The 18662-nt window shown below is 38.8% G+C and overlaps 1 protein-coding gene across 1 annotated transcript in view; it reads right to left on the bottom strand.

The window, feature by feature from the left end:
- Positions 1-18662, bottom strand: part of atrnl1b (attractin-like 1b) — an 843599-nt gene that overhangs the window by 196397 nt on the left and 628540 nt on the right. Inside the window, exon 23 of the mRNA XM_048609206.1 lies at positions 3328-3435. Within this exon, the coding sequence (XP_048465163.1) occupies positions 3328-3435 (108 nt within the window). The remainder of the gene's footprint in view (positions 1-3327; positions 3436-18662) is intronic.

Below are 18662 nucleotides of genomic sequence, written 5' to 3'. Positions count from 1 at the left end.
TAGATAACAAGGTATACAGCTGGATGAACACAGCAGGCCAAGCAGCATGAGAAGAGCAGGAAAGCTGACATTTCGGGTCGAGACCCTTCTTCAGAAATTTCTGAAGAAGGGTCTCGACCTGAAACGTCAGCTGTCCTGCTCCTCTGATGCTGTTTGGCCTGCTGTGTTCATCCAGCTCTACACCTTGTAATCTCAGATTCTCCAGCATTGGCAGTTCCTACTATCAGTGTAATTTCCTATATTTGAAGAGAACAGTGACAACAACCTTCATCATGAACAGGTTTGTGAACTGACATACTTACACAATGGTTATCCGCTACTGTATCTTTGTACAAAAGTAGTAACAAGTATTGATTTGGATTGTTAATCCTCTTGAAAACATTAACATACATACATGCGCACACAAAAATAATTGAATTTCTAAAGCTGTTAAATATGTCACAGCTGTGACAATCCATCTGCCATCTCAGCTGACAGAATCCAATCAACTGAGGAAAGTGTATTCAAATGAAAAGGACTAAGAGTTGAATTCACTACCTTCTGAATTGGCCATTTGAGCTGCATGTTAAAATATTATTTAAATCTGGAAAAGCTGCAATATGAGCGTTGGAGAGAGACTGTAAACTAAGCTACTTGATGTCTTTTTACACAGACTCCCGGAGAAGTCTCAGCTGTGGACAGCAAATATTTGACAATTATATTAGTATCATTTAAGAAACATGAGTGGACAATGAATTACTGAAACCAGAGCTACCTACCTAATGGTTGGACTGAGGAAGTGGTTGAAATGAATCTATTCTCAGCACTGTTACTCATTCACGTGCACACAATTCAAACTCAAGGTTTCCAAATTAGCATGATTTAACGCAGGTGAGTTACAAAAGTGCGCTGACCAATATTTACCCTTCAACTGACATCACAAAAACTGCCTGGTCATTATTACATTGCTCATTGTAGGAGTACACTATGTGCAAAACCGTTGCCAATATGCAAATGATTCTAGTATTAAAAATTACTTTATTAACTACAAAGTGTATTGAGAGGTCCGATCATGAAAAGTACTATATAAATGCAAGAATTTCTTTTATTTCTATTTGTTAAGGAACATTTCTGTAAATATGCCATTTGTGCTGGTCAACAATCAACAATACCACAGATTTTACATATAAGTTTTAAGGTGAACATTGCGAAATTTCAAACTGACAAATACAGAATGCAACAAAGACAGCATGTTTCTGATAGTTCTGATTATATGAATACAGCTGTGAAAGTAAACATATTAATTTCAAGCTAGCAAACTTCTGAACAACCACAATAATAGAACTAATAACGATGGCAATAAATCAGTATGACCTTGCCAAAGATAGAATAATTGCTTCACCACTTTGGAGCTTTGAGCAAGGAGCCATACTCAAAGAGAGTATGAATTAGAGCATTGGCACAACACTGCAAGCTGATCTCAGCTCACTTTGAACATGGATTGCTCCTGAAAACATGGGATTGCCGAGTTTATTCTATATAGCTAACTTCTGTGGTTTAAAATGATTGTTCATTAACTCATATTACTCGTGTCATTCTGGCATTATATCTGTGAAGAAATCAATGTGTTAATCAGGCAAAAGTTAAATCTCAAATCCATCCATTTTCCACTTCCTTCACAAAGATTTTTCCTACAGCATTCATTTTATTCCATAGAGCATTAAGACCTAAAAAATGCAAGGACATTTCTTTCTTCTTTTTCAGTATAATGGCTCAGGTGAATGAACCGCAACATTAGGGAGAAAACATGCCAAGAAGATTGCATTTCATACAGTGTATGTTCAAACAGTAGTTAATAACATGCATGACCCTTGACCTTAATTATTCATGATGTGGAGGTGCCGCTGTTGGACAAGGTCAAAAATCACACGACACTAAGTTAAAGTCCAACAGGTTTAATTGAAAACACTGGTTTTCAGACGTTGCTCCTTCATCAGAATAACACTTTATATATCATATGCAAAAGTTGATACCTGACATTTAGCTCAAAAATCCTTTTAAAAATGCCTTGTGCTAGTTTTAGGAGTGCTGTTGATGGAAACTATCCAGTGAATGCTTTTGACACTCTCGAAATTGCTCTTTTCTCATTTAAACAGAAACACGGATAGATAGAATGGGACAAAGGTTCCATGCTGAATTCAGCACCATGGTCAGCAACCAGTAATATTACTATTAGTTCGGCACAGATTTCCACTCCTTGATTGCGTTTCCCATGTAAGAAGTCAACAAACTACTTTTTGCCTAAATACTTGATCTTAAAAAACCTGATCCTTACATGCGTATATTGTGATGTAAGATGTAATTTTAAAATACTTCATTCTAATGTTTTTGTGAATTTGAATTTTCTGTGTTTAAAGGTGTTTAATGAGTAACTTGCAATTATTTCTGTATCCACGGTGATTTTTAAAACAAAGTGAGAACGAAAGACTTACTGGAGAGTGGCGGGTTTGTTTGGATTATTAAGATAATTAGGATAATTTTACAAGTAAACAAGGTAAACATTTGTGCATTAGACTTCAGTTTAGAAATTCAGGATTTTTTAATCTTTCTTTTGATTACGGGCAACACACATAGCTTAGGAAAAATAAAACAGGTTTTTGTTTTAATAACTTACATTTGGGGCAGTTCTGCAGGCCTTGGCTGAAGCTAGGTGTGTAAAGCAGTTGCTCCTGCAAAATCGAGTTACTTTTAACTGTTAAAAGTAAACGTTCTGGACCAGAAGTGTTTGGTTAAAATCCTGAAGAGGTTATTTAAAGCTGAGGAAGTTTAAGCTCAGTTGCATGAATGCTGCAGGAAGAGGCTGTCAAATTTCAAGACCACAGCTGAAACCACAGTTAACTTAAGCCCTGTAGGGATGATGGAAATGAGAGTTTTCTCTGGTGTATGAGTATTGTAAAGACATGGCTTTGAAACTAATGGGATCATATTTTTACTGTGTGGTTTGAAATCTTTAAGTGTATGTTATATGTATAGAGAGCAGATTATTCTATTTTATTTTCATTTCTTATGCAGAAGAGAATTTTTCATATAGTTAAAACCAATCTGCAACTTTGCATGCATATGCTTCAATCAGTGGCCACGAGAAAGAAAATATGATCTATCATGCCTTATTTCAATCTGGGATATGACTTGTCCAGTAATAACATTGGCTGACATCATAACAAATTCAGTATGTAACCAAAGGTATCCATACAACAAAATCACAAATATACCGAATAATTATAACACTTCGTATAAGGTGACTTCATATAAATATGCAATTATTATGAGTACAGTCACAGTTCTTACCTCAGGCGGTCCTCTCACATTATCAAGCTGTTCAGCTCCAACTTCCAGGGCAACATCAACAGATGCAAAAGGACGACTAGCCATCTGCTGTCTTTCCCTCATGAGTTGCTGTTTCAAAAAAAAGTTAGAGGTTTTTGAAAATTTGGGACATTACATAATGTTGAGGAAATATGAGAGTTTGGAAACATTATGTTATCACTTTTTAAAGGAAAAACTCATGTATACTTTCAGATCTGTAATAATATTGTCACACCATATCAAACAAATTTGAGAGTTTTCTTCTCATTCTCTGTCAAGTATACTGCTACACATGATTTAATTTCATTATATTCTGTAACAGTGTTGCATTCAGTTTTCAGAAAAGTTCATTTTAAAAATTAACGTGAAGACAAACATGTTTCAAGCAACAATTACGAAAATAATTTGCAATTGTTTCACGGGCAAGTGGTCAACCAATATGACTTCAAGTTTCAACCTGTGTCAAACTAATGACAATAGTGACTCAAAACTATATTATTGCAATAATTCAAAAGACCCAAGGTGTTTAATCTATGACGTAGCATCTAGCCACATATATTTCCACTGTAGATTTGGTATTGTATATAACTATATTTGCAATAATACTAAAATTTTAAAAAGTATTTGATTATTTCCATTTCATCTGATAATACTTGAATTAGATTATCATAAAACATCATACCACAAAAGAAATATTATATTGGAATATCACTTGTTGGAAAACAGGTAATGAATGAGTTAAAGATCTGCTTGAAATAAGGCTTTGATCAATCTTTTAGCAGATCTTTTTCCCCAAAGAATTAATTTACTGAAGAAAGATTCTTTTCATCCACAATCAATATGAAGCAAGCGTTGACTTTTATTTCAGAGACTTATACTGTCGGGAATCCAAACTGGACAAAATCCTTATAATATTTTTCACTTAATGTGCTAAGGGCTTATGTTAAACATCTAAGTAGCTTGTGACTGAATGCTTTAGAGTTGCTTTAAAAAGGTACTTAAAGCTTTTAAATCAATCTTAAAAGGTATTTAATTCTCCCTAAAGACCAGGCTGACCCTATTCCTGTGCCTTTCAGTTAATCAAGAGGATCTAGGAAAATCCAAAAAAAAGTGATAATTTTGCTGTTAGCAACAAGAGTCATTTCCATAACCTTGGAGACAAAACTCGTTATTTGAATAATATGTATAGGTTTCAAGCAAGTAGTTGATTAGAAAAGAAAAGCTTTTCCTCTTTTCGTACTGCAGAATTTTCTCAGGGTTGTGTAATCTGAAGCTTGTATTGACTGGAATTAAATAAAAAAGATTAATGATCCTAGCATGAGTTATTTTCAAATGCTGCAAAGTTAGTCTATTATCCACTATGTTTTCAGAAAGGGAGGTCACAAGAGGCGTAGTATTGCCCAGCAATAAATCACCTTGTCCTCAGTCACAAAAAGAATTGCTACCCAACCTCTGCAAATTGCAGATGATACCAATCCCTTTAAAAATACTCCACCATGGCTTACTCACTTTATCTCTCTGCTTAGCAAGGTATTGTCTTTTTAAAATCAAGGACCTTACTGAAGAGAAATATGATTTAATGGCATATGACAAATGATTATTCTCCTTTAGATTCTCCTGAAATAAAACAATAATTCCCCATGATCACAGCTCTTTATTAAATTTAGGCATATATATTTCCATGGATGATCACAACTAACTTCCATTGCTATCCTCAGGAATAACATTCCTAACAATGTTGGAGTTGGATGGTATACCATATAAAAAGAAAAAAACTGTTTGAAGTAGATAAGTAAACTCTAATTCTAATAAATAATATGGGAAAATTGCAAACAATTATTGCTTGCGTTGGTGCCTCTGGTTAGTTAAAGAAAAATTTTCCATGACAACATATTTTCATTTAGAAAGAGAACATTTTAAAGAATTTCGCAAAGATATCAGACAAAAAAAACTGATGGAATCTGAGTGATGTGGGATTACTGCTTGTTAAATGCCTTGTCAACAGCCCAACTTGCCTCATTAACATTCAGCTTTCGAACTTACCAAGCTTTCCAAACAAGCTAGCTATCGAGAAAACTTGACATTGAAACTAAACGGATGCCTGGCGACCTGAGCTGACTCTTGATCCAAAGAACCTTTATGTTGGACATGGGGCAACAATGTTTTGGGGCACACTCCATGGGTACCAGTCAGGGACACCCCACATCTGATATGTGTTAGCCTCTAAGACCCTTATGGTGCATACAGGACGCTTCTGCAATTCAATGCTACACCTCAGGTAACACCAGCAATTATCATTGTAATGCTGCAGCTGGGATATTGTGCATTCCCAGCTCATGGACTGGACCATGCTGCATCTCTGGGTTCATTGCTCACTATCATAACGCTCACACATTCTGAGCCTGCCTGGAGCTCAGAGCATCCCTGCCAATGCATTGGGTTTTCGCATTTTGCTCCCTCAGCCAGAGGTACCAGCTTCCAATTACTGTGGTCTTGTCATGCCGTTTAGTGCAGACACAAAGGCTGGAAGCTCATCATAGTTGTCAGCAGACTTTAGTCGAGTCAAAGGGGATAGCCTTCACTCAGGGCTTCCCAGCAAAGTCAACAGCAGCCTTTGATACCAGCTCAGGAGCTTGAAAATGGCCAGTCAGCCACTTGGGATGGTCAAAGTTAGGATTCTCTCCACTTAAAGGGGGAAAAGTCTAATGTCAGGCAGCATCCCCTTCCCAACCCACCACCACCAGATGAGTAGGCAGCACAGAGGGCATGCAGAGTTCATGGTATTGGGGGTTGGAGTGGTTGACATTGAGTGAGGAAAAATGTAGGAATTGTTGAGAGTGGTAGAGCATGATCCTCTGTAGGGGATAGGTAAAGTAACAGAGATAGAAAGAGGGTGAGATATTGGAGAGAAGATGGCAGTGAAATGGAGAATATTATCAACCTTCGTCCTTCATTGCTGGGCATTGCTCCAGATGACTGAGGCTGTACTGACCGAGGCAGCAACCTTGGATGAGGCTGGCATGGTTTGGTATTATGACCTTCTCTGTTGGTCCTGGAAGAAGAGGAAATCTCTGTGACACACCATTCAGCAGATCTCCAGGTCCCTGCCCATACTGCAGGGCACGAATTTCGCATTCTGGACCAAATGGATAGAAACTTTGCAGAGCAGTTCTGGATAGACAGTGCTTGTCTGAGCGAACAATGAGCATGGGCACAAGGGATGCTGATGAATTCAGGCTGTCCGCTGAGTGGTGTGTTGTTCAGGTAATACTGCATGGTAAGACAGGATTGGAATCGAACATGATGAGAGTCACAAGGGCAGGCTTGATTGCTAACAAGGTGAGTTTGGTGAGATACAGTAAGAAACTTTGCTAGGCCTTGCAGTAGATATCCCTCCAAACAACTCAACCCAAATCAGGCTTAACCAAAAAAATCAAAAGATTCAGCCTTCTGACTTAAGAAATAATTAATTAGGATGCTCACCAAAAACTTGGGTTGAGAGGTGGATTTTAACAATGCAGTTTAAGAAATGTCTACAATTGGAGCGGCATAAGGCTTTAAGGAACAATTCCAAACTGCAGGGAACAACAGTTTCAACACCTAGCTTCCTGCTGGGTTTAAAGGGGGAAGGAGTCAAGACATAAGATTAGTTCACCACGATGGAGAGTCCACAAAGAGGCTACAGAGATACTGATGAGAGAGACAATGAAGGGAGCTTGTAAGCTTTAATATTGGAGGCACAGAGGGATCAGGAGCTAGTTTAATAAAGCAGGAATGCTGAATGAGTGAACCTTGGCATAGAGTAGATACAGACAGCAGAATTTAGAAGCACAGGCTGTGCTGGATAGAAGGCTGATAGTTGTGGTAGAGAATGGATGAGGATAGCCACTTTTGTGGTTTTAGCCAGAAGAGTCTTATATGTAAACAATAGTACATTTACTGCATTACAGCTACAATTTACAAGTTACATGAATATAGTCCACATTATCACAGAGACTATGAGGAGCACATGTGCCTCTGGTCTGTCCCAGACCAGCCCACACAAATCTTCCCAACACCATCACATTTGGTGGTGCCTAATGCACTCATTCACATAGTAAACCTTTTAAATTCTTTTCATAATACTAGTACTGTAACTTTTATTTTGCCTATCTATGTTTATCATTACTCCATCTCCCCCAAATCTTTGGTTTTACAAATGCAGACAATCTGGTGTGTTCCATGGAATTGTATGCACGATACTTTGATTTGTGTCAGTGGAGTTTGCATCCTGTTTGTAGATCTGTGCGGAAACAGTCAGGTTTATCACATTAACCCTTTAGTATTTTGCAGTATCTCCTTCCCACACAGCTATTAAATTATTGATGAAACTTGTTTGTTTGTTTTGCCACTTGTGTCATCTCGAGATGCATTCTTACTTGATGGGATACTCTTTGATATTGTTGGGGTTCTTCTTTGGAAGGTAGGGAGGTCTGCCAATTTTCTTGAACTTGTCTCTTTCTAATTGCCTAAGGCCCTAATGGTAGACTTAGATTAGACAGTTATGTTGTGTTGATTGAATTCAGTTACAAGTACGACCACTGTCTGTCTATTACTGTCAAGTGGTGTAACGTTTCAGTTTTACCTTTTCCTTTGTACTTTCCTAAAAGTTTGTTGCTACTTGGAATCTGAACTCTTTTCAGCTTTGAATACAATGGAAAATATTTCAGATGAACCAGCTATAGCTTTCCATCTTACTTAGGGTATGAAACAATTTTTTTTATTCTGATATAACTAACCTAAGAATATTCTGTTTTAGTTTAGGTTCCACCATGAACATAAGCATAGCAAAATTTTCTACAGGCTTTTCTTTGCCCTTGTGATATTTAACCTCTTTCACATTTTGAATGAGATTAAAGTGAATACACAACAGTCAACACAGGAGTAAATATTTTTGTTTGTAGAATACACATAAGGTTTTTATTATTCCCAGTGTTGGAAATTTCTTTTTCATTCATTCTAGGGAAAGATGTTTCACAGTGCAAATGACACTGGACTAGTAATTCAGGGCCCCAGCTAAAGCACTGGGGACATGGGTTCATGTAGGGAAATAAAATCTGAAATTAAAACAAAAGACCATGTAACTACTGTTGATTCTTGTAAAACACATTTAGTTCACCAATGCCCTTAATGGGAGGAAATGTGTCATTCTTGCTTGGTCTGGTCTGTGTGAGATCTCAAAAACAGACCCTTCGGTCCAACTTGTCCACGCCAACCAAGCTCCCTAACTATCTTATCCCTCTAAACATTTCCCATTCATGTACCTGTCCAAAAGTCTTTTAAATATTGTAATTGTACCTGCATCTATCACTTCCTCTGACAGTTCATTCCACATATGAACCTCCCTCTGTGTGAAAAAGTTGCCTCATCTTAAAAGTTCTCCTCTCACCTTAAAACTATGCCCCTAGTTTTGAACTCCCTCACCCTAGGGTAAAGACCTTTGCTATTCACCTTATCTACATCTTTCATGATTTTATAAACCTCTATAAGGCCACCCCTCAACATCCTACGCTCCAGTGAAAAAAGTTCCAGTCTCTCCAGCCTATCATTACAACTCAAATCCTCCAGTTCCTGGCAACATTCTGGTAAATCTTTTCTGAACCCTCTGCAATTTAATAATATCCTTTCTATAGCAGGGCGACCAAAACTGTTCATAGTACTACAAAAGTGGCCTTACCAACATCCTGTACAACCACAACATGAAGTACCAAACCCTACACTCAATGGTCTAAGCAATGAAGGCTTCAGACCATATCAATGTAGTTGATTCTTAACTGCCTTCTGAAATGGTCTAATGAGCCACTGACATCAAAAGGTTATTAGGGATGGGCTATAAAAATTCTGGCCCATTCAGTGACACCCACAACCCAAGAATGAGTTAAAACTATTAGTGGGATGTGGGCATCTATTGTTGGGCCAGCATTCATTGTCTATTCCCAGTTGCCTTTGAGAAGATGGTGGTGAGCTACCTTCTTGAACCACTGAAATCCATTTGTGGCAGGTAAATCCACAATTTTGACCAAGCAACACGGGAGGAAGGGTGACATATTTTCAAGTCAGGATGGTGAGCAGCTTCCATAGATTCCCTACAGTGTGGAAACAGGCTCTTTGGCCCAACAAGTCCACACCGACCCTCAGAGCATCCCATCCAGACACACTCCCTATAGCCCATCTAACCTACACATCCCTGAACACTACGGGCAATTTATTATGGCCCATTCACCTAGCCCGCACATCTTTGGTCTGTGGGAGGAACTGGAGCAACCAGAGGAAACCCATGCAGACATGGGGAGAATGTGCAAATTCCACACAGACAGTCACCCAAGAGTGGAATTGAACCTGGGCCCCTGGCACTGTGAGGCAGCAGCGCTAACCACTGGGCCACTGGAAATTTGCAGATGGTAGAGTTATCATATATCTGCTGGCCTCTTCCTTCTAAATGGTAGTGATTGTGATTTGTAAGATGCTGTCTAAGGATCCTTGGTGAATTTCTGCAATGCATCTTGTAAATGGTACACACTGCTACTACTAAGCATTAGTGGTGGAAGGAATGAGTGTTTGTGGATGTCATGCCAATCAAGCAAGCTGTCTTATGCTGGATGGTGTCAACATCGAGTGTGGTTGAAGTTGCACTCATTCAGCCAAGTGGGGAGTGTTCCATCACAATCCGAACTTCTGCCCTGTAAATGGTGGACAGGGAAGTCAGGAGGTGAGCTTTTTGCTGCAGTATTCCTAGCTTCTGTCCTGCTCTTGTCGCCACCGTATTTATGGACCACTGTATGGCTAGTCCAGTTCAGTTTCTGGTCAATGGTAACCCCTAGGATGTTATCAGTGGAAGATTCAGTGATGATAATGCCATTGAATGTCAAGTAATGATGGTTAGATTCTCTTGCATCGAAAATTTGTGGTTTTGTACCTGAACAAATGAATAGAATCCTAGCCTTATCTTCTCCTCTTAGGATTTTCCTTCTGGACCTCTGCTTCACTCACTATCTATAACTATTTTCTCTAAAGTTTTGGGTATCTTTAGACTGTAATTAATCTAACAAAGACTCATCAATAATACTTGCAATAATCCGATTTCTTACCAATTCTAGTTTAAATTCACCACTGTTGTATCTCTCCACTAACCTGTTAGAGATCAATGAAGAAATCGTCTATGGATTCTCCAGGACAACGTTCTCCCTAATTTGAGTCGCGCCTGTGCAGACTCCTGAGTAGTTTGAACAGTATATTTAAACCAGAGCATCCATTGAGCGGACGTCATACGGCAATTTTTTTTGCAGTGTGCTTATTGGAGGTGGTGATAGCCTAGTGGTATTATCGGTAGAAAATTAATCCAAAGACTCAGGTAATGTTCTGGGGACCCAGGTCCATATCCTACCATGGCAGACGGTGGAATTTAAATTCAAAAACAAAAGTTCTGGAGTTAGAGTCAAATAATGACAATGAAGCCACTGTTGATTGTAATAAAAAACCCACGTGGTTTACTAATGTTTTTTAAGGAAGGAAATCTGGCCTACACCAAACTCCAGACTCAGCAAAGTGGCTGATTATTAATTGCCCTCGTGATCACAAGATCAAGGTATTATTAGGATGGGCTATAAATATTGTCTGAAACAGCGAAGCCCACATCCCATTATTGAATAATAAAAATTAACTATTAAAAGTGCACATTTATGTTGTTTTAGTTACAGGTATTCCACTTGCTAAAATAAACAAAATTGTTGGCTTGGTTCAAAAGTCTCGTTTAGAGCTACGCTCCATGCACCAACTATAATACTCTACCAAAAGGTGGCCCTAGTAATTTCTTCACTACTTGTTGGCAGCTTTTCATGCCTATCATTATTTACTGCTCAATAATGTATATCACAGCATTATAATATTTTGTCCAGATGTAATGTACAACTTAATTTGCATCAAATTATCCAAGTGATCTGTTTTCTTTCTATTTCTGGATTTAGATTTAGTCAGAATCATTAGGCCAAATCCACTCACAATCAGCAATCAATGCTTAAAATGTTACACAAATGGCAAGAGTGGAAATTTTTTGCAACTATTTGTCTTTTAGGGCATAATTTGCAAATCACTGAATGTCTGAATGAAATCTGTCTTGACTTTTTCCACAATGACAAATATAAAATCAGAGTACAGTTCACATATCTTTGAGGCCATACTCTTGTAATATTTGGATATCCGGAATATTTTGATGTCAGGTGCACAACACAGACTTTTCCCAATTCATAATTAGTTGTCTTGGTCATTGCAGCCTGATGAAATGCATGCCACCCCATTAACTCCTGTTGTGGAAACCTGCTATACAGTTGTTGAATAAATTGAAGAATTGCAGCAATGTTAACATCACTGCCTAAAGTGACCAGAGTGACCAGAACCTCCTCAACTTCATCACTCCAATAGAGAAATTCACTTAGATACTCAGAGATAACATAGTATGGAGCTGGAGGAACACAGCAGGCCAGGCAGCATCAAAGGAGCAGGAATGCTGACTTATCGGGTCGGGACCCTTCTTCAGAAATGGGGAGGGGGAAGGGAGCTCTGAAATAAATAGAGAGAGGAGGGGTGGGGCTGGGGAAGGTAGGTGGGATGGTGATAGGTGAGTGCAGGTAGGCAGTAGTGGTGATTGGTCAGTGAGGTGGGAGGAGTGAATAGGTGGGAGAGAAGACGGACAGGTGGTGTCAGGTCAAGGAGGCGGGGATGAGTGGGAGGGTTGGTCATGGGATGAGGCCGGGGGCGCGAGGAGATTTTGAAACAAGTAAAGTCCACATTGAGACCATTGGGTTGTAGGCTCCCAAGGCGGAATATGAGGTGTTGCTCCTCCAGTTCGTGGGTAGCATCATTGTGACACTGGAGGCAGCCCAGGATGGACATGTCACCCAGGGAGTGGGAGAGGGAGTTGAAGTGGTTCGCGACCGGAAGGTGTTGTCGTTTGTCACGAACAGAGTACAGTGCTCTACAAAGCGGTCTCCGAGCCTCCGCTTGGTCTCACTGATGTAGAGGAAGCCACATCGGGAACAGTGGATTCAGTAGACCACATTACCGGATGTGCAGGTGAACATCTGTCTGATGTGAAAGGTTTTGTTTGGTGCCTTGAATGGAGGTAAGGGAGGAGGTGTAGGGGCAGGTGTAGCACTTCCTGCGGTTGCATGGAAAGGTGCCGGGGTGGTAGGGCTAGTGGGGAGTTTGGAGCGGACGAGGGAGTCGCGGAGAGTTGCGGTCGCAGAAACTCCTAAGATGGGGTGTTCCAGATGTCCTCTTATTTCAAGGACCGTAACTTCCCCACTTCATCGGTGAGACCAACCAAAATGATTTGGTTGAGAATATAAAAGGCATGGTTAGTAAGTTGGCATTGTAAACAGTGAAGAAGGTTTTCTAAGATTACTGAAAAATGGCAGATGGAGTTCAATCTGGATAAATTCAAGATATTGTACTTTGGTTATGTTGAAGTTGTTCAGGACACTGGTGAGGCCTCTTCTGGAATACTGTGTCCAGTTTTGGTTGCCCAGTAATAGGCAGGATATTATCAAGCTGGAGAGGATTCAGAAGAGATTTACCAGGATGTTGCCTGGTACGGAAGGTTTGAGTTATAAGGAAAGCCTGGATAGGCTGGGACTTTATTTTCACTGGAGCATAGGAGGTTGAGAAATGGCCTGAAAGAAGTTTATAAAATAATGAGAGGCATAGATAGAGTTGATGGTATTTGTCTTTTCCCTAAGAAGGGGAATATCTAAACTAGGGGGCATATTTTTAAGGTGGGAGGATACAGATTAAAAAAGACATAAGAGGCAAATTTTTTCACATAGGGTGGTCCGCATGTGGAATGAACTTCCTGATGAAGTGGTGGATGCGGGTACTATTACAACATTTAAAAGACATTTGGTTGGATATATGAACAGAAAGGGTTTGGAGGGATATGGGCCAGGAGAAGACAGGCGGGACTAGTTTAGTTTGGGATTATGTTCAGCATGGACTGGTTGAACTGAAGGGTCTGTTTCCATGCTGTATGACTCTATATCACAGATCTGTACCCCCTGTTTTTGTGCTGAAGGTGCTATTTCAGTTTCAACTATTTTGAAAAGCCATTCTTTTTGATACACACAGAATTTAACTTTTTATGGAGCTTGAAGACTCCTTTGCTTTTCATTGAGACATTTTTTGATGAGATATTTCTAAACTAGTTGTAAACCTATGAAAGAAAAATTTAAACTGCTGCTTGAGTAACTCCTGAGACAGTAAACTCCAAGCTCCTAGAACTTCTGAGGTTTCGCTGGCCTCTTCATTGGCCCCAAACCAACCTCCCACTGACTGCCTGAACAGGGATTGAATTTGATCAGAAACTGGAGCTACAAAGCCATGGACATGGCTGCATGAGTACTTAGTACTGACCAACTGGTCAGAAGTGTGGGCCTGAACATCATGCTATTGAGTCTATGAAAGATTGTGGGGTGTGTGATTTTATTTTCTGATGAGGAGCTAAACACATGCACAGCTTACAGGGAACGTGATACCTTAGTATTGCACCCTTTTATTGAATCTTGCCTGTTCAAGAATTCTGTTAGTTCTGAGATTTAAATAATTTTCAAGGCTTTTAACATCTCTTTGAGGTTGTCTAATGTTTCATTTGCCTGTTGGAAAATGTAACATTGTCTTTAATGCTTCCAATGGTGCGCAAAAGTGGATTTTCATAATAGTACCCAGCTTAGAAGCTATTTCATAATTCAAGAATTATTTTCTCCAGGATGTCTAATTTTGTATTCTATTCGACCAATCTTTGAAATTAAATTATCCTGGTGATACTATTTCTGATAGCATACCTTCCTAATTTGATTAGGTATTTTATCTTCTTTGAAGTTTCTTTTTCTCTGTGGTAGTGACAGTTCTCTTGCACTTTGCTGCAACACTGGAGTGTTCGAGTCTGTAACAGAGGTTTTCTGTACCTCGGAGCCTTGTAATGACTTCTACTGCTGTTTCATCTTCTGAAAAAACTTTTGATCAGACCAGAATTGTGTACTTCTTTAAAATGCCCAAAGCTCATCTGCTTTAATGGCTTGTTTAGTAACACCCCTAGCTGTCTGTTCTTGGAATATGCACATTTTCTACTGTGGCCCTCTTACAATTGTTCCTCCACCCCTGCTACATAGTATCGATCTGCTATGGTGGCGACACCCAGAGTTGCAGCTTTTTTTTTATTAATTACTGCACTTTCAGCCTCAATTATGGTAATATTTAAGGTTTGTCCTCGTCACTCAGCGAATTTCTGCTTTAAAGCACGCAATCCATGATGTTTGCTTAGCTCACTAACTCAAGTCAAACGTGCATCTGCTTCCACTGACCACCAACTCTCAATGCAGTCTGCACCTCTGCCTTAGAGCTTTAAATCCTATGTGTTTTTTGATCCTATGAGCTTTTGATCCTATGTGTTTTCTGTCAGGCCTGAAGTGCTTTCTGTGACATTCTCTGATGTATTCCGCTGTGCTGAGCGTCGCTATGAGGTTTGTGGAGTTTGCTGCTGATAGTAATATTTTTATGTTTTCTGGGTCACCAGCATGTTTTCTTTCCTCTAGTTTCGCTTGAAGGCCTCAAGTCTATCTTTTCTTGGTTGGCATAATTTATAAATAGGGCTAGTCACTGTTGCTCACGAAGTTGTAGCAGTAGTCCACAATTACCAACAATTAGCTGCTCATCATGTAGTATGTCTTAGAAGTGTCTTGTAGAGTGAACAATGGAAAGTTTCATTGGATTTTCACAACTATTTATAAATTACATGAATAGGATCCCTCCTACTGTGGTTGGTAGATGTACACCAGCCACACGTCCATCCCAACCAACTCCTACTATACTCTGATCAAGTCCTCGTGATATTGTCACAGTGGATGATGTTTACTGCATTTAATCAAGTGTGAACCTTCTCCAAACCATACGCAAAATTCATCAGCTTCGGAATATATTGAGTGTGGAGGTAATGAAGGAATGAGTCACAGTTTTGGCAGAAGATGGGCTGTAATGGGTAGGAAGACAGGTGTTTTTACATAAGTGGCGGTGATAGAGAGGATATGGTGTTTGAAATTCAGTTCAGGCTCGAATCAGAATGCTGACATTGCAAACATTCTTTCTCAACCCGAGATAATAGCTGGGGAGGGAAATTCCAATGCTGCCAAGTTTACATTTGGGCTGAAGGTGTGAGAAATGAAAAATCACAAAAATAAATCTACAATGATACAGAAAATACTAACATTAATTAATGCTTATTAATCATGCTATAAATGAAAAACAATTAAAAAACATTCATCTTTGAACATTACCTACGAATTGACAGTTTGCCTGAATAAATACAACATTAATGCCATTTAAGTCTCATAATCTGTAAAGTCTGTAGCAAAGCAATTGTTTTTAATGAATGTTTCAAACAGCAGTTAATTAACAATTATAAAGTGTAAATAAAAACAGAACTCTCAGATCTACAATAAGTCAGCTTGGGATTGAGGAATATACTTTACATCAATGGTGTCCAGAAATAGAAAATCTTGGAGACAGGTTCACATCATTTTTTTCTTGTATTTAAGCATTTTATTGCACCACAGCATGAGCAATTGCAAATAACAGCTATTCAACATTGAGATCAGCATGATCAAAGTGTCAGAGTCAAAGGACATGAGTACTTAGAACAAAGCCAGGCAGCTGTAACAGGAAAATGGGATGATTTGAAGTTCATCAATTACATCACATCAAATTAGCCACCATCATTAGCTTGCCTCGATGGGATTCATCAATTTTAAGTCTAAACAGAAAAGGTCATCCAAAACAATCATTGGACAAACATAGCAGTCAGAATGGGATTGTGACTATATTGTGAATAACTGTGTTATTTGTACTGCTTGACTGCAGCATCACCTGTGAAGTACAAGTATTAAAATCACATGGTAATTTGTATTTATATATAAATTTCTGTCATGTATATATGTATAAACTGTACAACATCAGTGAAATCTATCATGCTACTTATTTGGAGCTTAAGATATTGAACTTGCTTGATTGTTAAAATGTAATGAAATTAATTTAGTTGGAGCATTTCCTGACTCCACAAAACTGACTCAGGAGAAAAAGTGGCTGAGAAGCTGGAATTTTCATTCTGGGATGGTGGGGTTTTCCAAGAGTTTAGCCAGGTAATTCCAGGATGAGACTGAAGGATGCTGTTTGTGGAGGTGGGCTGGCTGGGAGGCCTGCCTTTGCACACAGGTACTGTTTTAAAGTTTCAAAACGAAGATAAATGCAAGACATAAAACAGCCCTCATGCATTCCCCATGCTCTGTGCATATTTCACAGCACCCATACCTCTCTGTCAACCTAAGTCATTGTACCTACCCCACTATAAGACCTCATTCCCTCAATCTATGGTTCTGTATCCAACCTCCATGGCCCTTCATAGTCTGTGTGTCAATTTATACCTCTCTATCCAATTACATGGTCCTTTATAGCCCTAATGCTAACTTAATGTTAACCCATGCCAACCTATTCCCTCACATCACTTTTACCAACCTAACATCTACCATGGGCACACCTCAGAAGTTTTGTTTCATAAATCCTAAGTATTGCAGATCATTTTATTTTAAAAAAATTCAAAGACTAGTTACCACAGTTATATTCCATGAATATATAATGCTCCATAACAAAATTTTTATTGAAGTGCATGACTTCTTATTACAATTAGAATTCATAGTCCCATTTCATAGATGTTGTAACCACTTGTAGCTGTCAATCAAATTGTGAATAGAAGGAATCTACTGTGATAATGGATAGTTATAAAATCTTATAGCAATGATCCAGTAATGGAAGCACTTAGGCTTATGTTAGTAGATAGAAATAGCAAGCATTTTTTTTTTTTAAACATTCCTGACATTCTTTTCCCCAAAGATTTAAAGGGCAGGACTTCTAAATGCGTCAACATCCATCTTTCTCTGACATATGCTTCTAACAGTTCCTCCTGACACTTTTAACAACTATTTTTGACAGTTCCATGAGCTTATACACTTCTTATGCATGCCTACTCTTATCAATCCCAAAGGCATTTTATCCCTCCCAAAGGTTTCTTGTAACCCTATCCTAAGGCATACCTTACCTGACCAAAAGGGTACCACAGGTTATCCAAAAGGAATCCACAAAATTCAGATCTGCTCCCACCAGGTTTAATCTGCACATTAAGGGTACTATTCTCAAGAGTGTTACGAAGCTGAGGTCGACCACCCCAACCCCCCGATAACTAAAATCGAAACACCCGGAGAAGCTCGCCTCACCTCATAATCTGTTAAAGGAAGTGTGAAAAGTGGTACAATCTGCCTCTCACTATCCCCGCTATCTGTTATAAAGGAGAGGTTAAATGACGTGAGCTCCTGACAGTCACTCTATAATCAACAAGTAACAATTTATTTATCTAACTCTACAGTGAACAAATTAACAGAACTACTAACAAACCAAACAATTCTCCCTTAACTAACTATTCCTGAATACAACAAAATTCTAATGGTATGCTGTTCCAATAGATAGAAGTCCCACATATATAAAACAAATTAATAAATAAAATAAAAGCTTAATCTCTCAAAATTACAGCCAGGAAAGGTCTTTAGGATTGTTCTTTGCTTTCTCCACTGTCCTCCCGTCATGAACGTCCTCCTCCATCGAATTAGTTTAGACAATGGTTTAGAGATTGGTTTAACAATAATCTTTTAGTCTTTGTGTGGGAATATTAGCTAAGAGTGCCATAGTACCTTTATTTAGATGGTGCTTACTGTGAGATCTTCAAGATTTCTATAAGAGCCAATGATTTTCTCTTTCTTTAGAGTTGATGGCTGCTGACAGCTGTTCTCTTAACAGATGGCAGTTTGCTCTCACCCTGATTTTCAAATGCCCTCTTCTTTTATACCTTTGATGACAATTGCTTTCTTACAATAGGGATGGACTGAGGTTGTCAAAACCATCAGATTTAAATTTAATTGGGCTTTGGTATCTAGGGCCAGGTTTAAATTAATTGCTAAATTCGAAAACCTGGTGTCTTTGTAAAAATGCCACTTTATATTAGCAGGCAAAGCCTTTTGATACAATGCTCCAATTTCAAGAACCCTCTGTGCATCTGCTGCTGTCTACAGGCATTTTTATTAATGGCTAAGCCTAAAAAAACACACCTTTTAAAAGGGACCCATGCACTCTAGCCCCCTATCATTTTACAAACAACTTCTAATATCCTGCCTTCCAATCCATAAGTACTA

Source organism: Rhincodon typus, chromosome 20 (assembly GCF_021869965.1).
Source record: "Rhincodon typus isolate 14 chromosome 20, sRhiTyp1.1, whole genome shotgun sequence".
NCBI lineage: Eukaryota > Metazoa > Chordata > Chondrichthyes > Orectolobiformes > Rhincodontidae > Rhincodon > Rhincodon typus.
The sequence above is the reverse complement of the archived record's forward strand: the minus strand, read 5'-3'. Positions and strand labels throughout refer to the sequence as shown.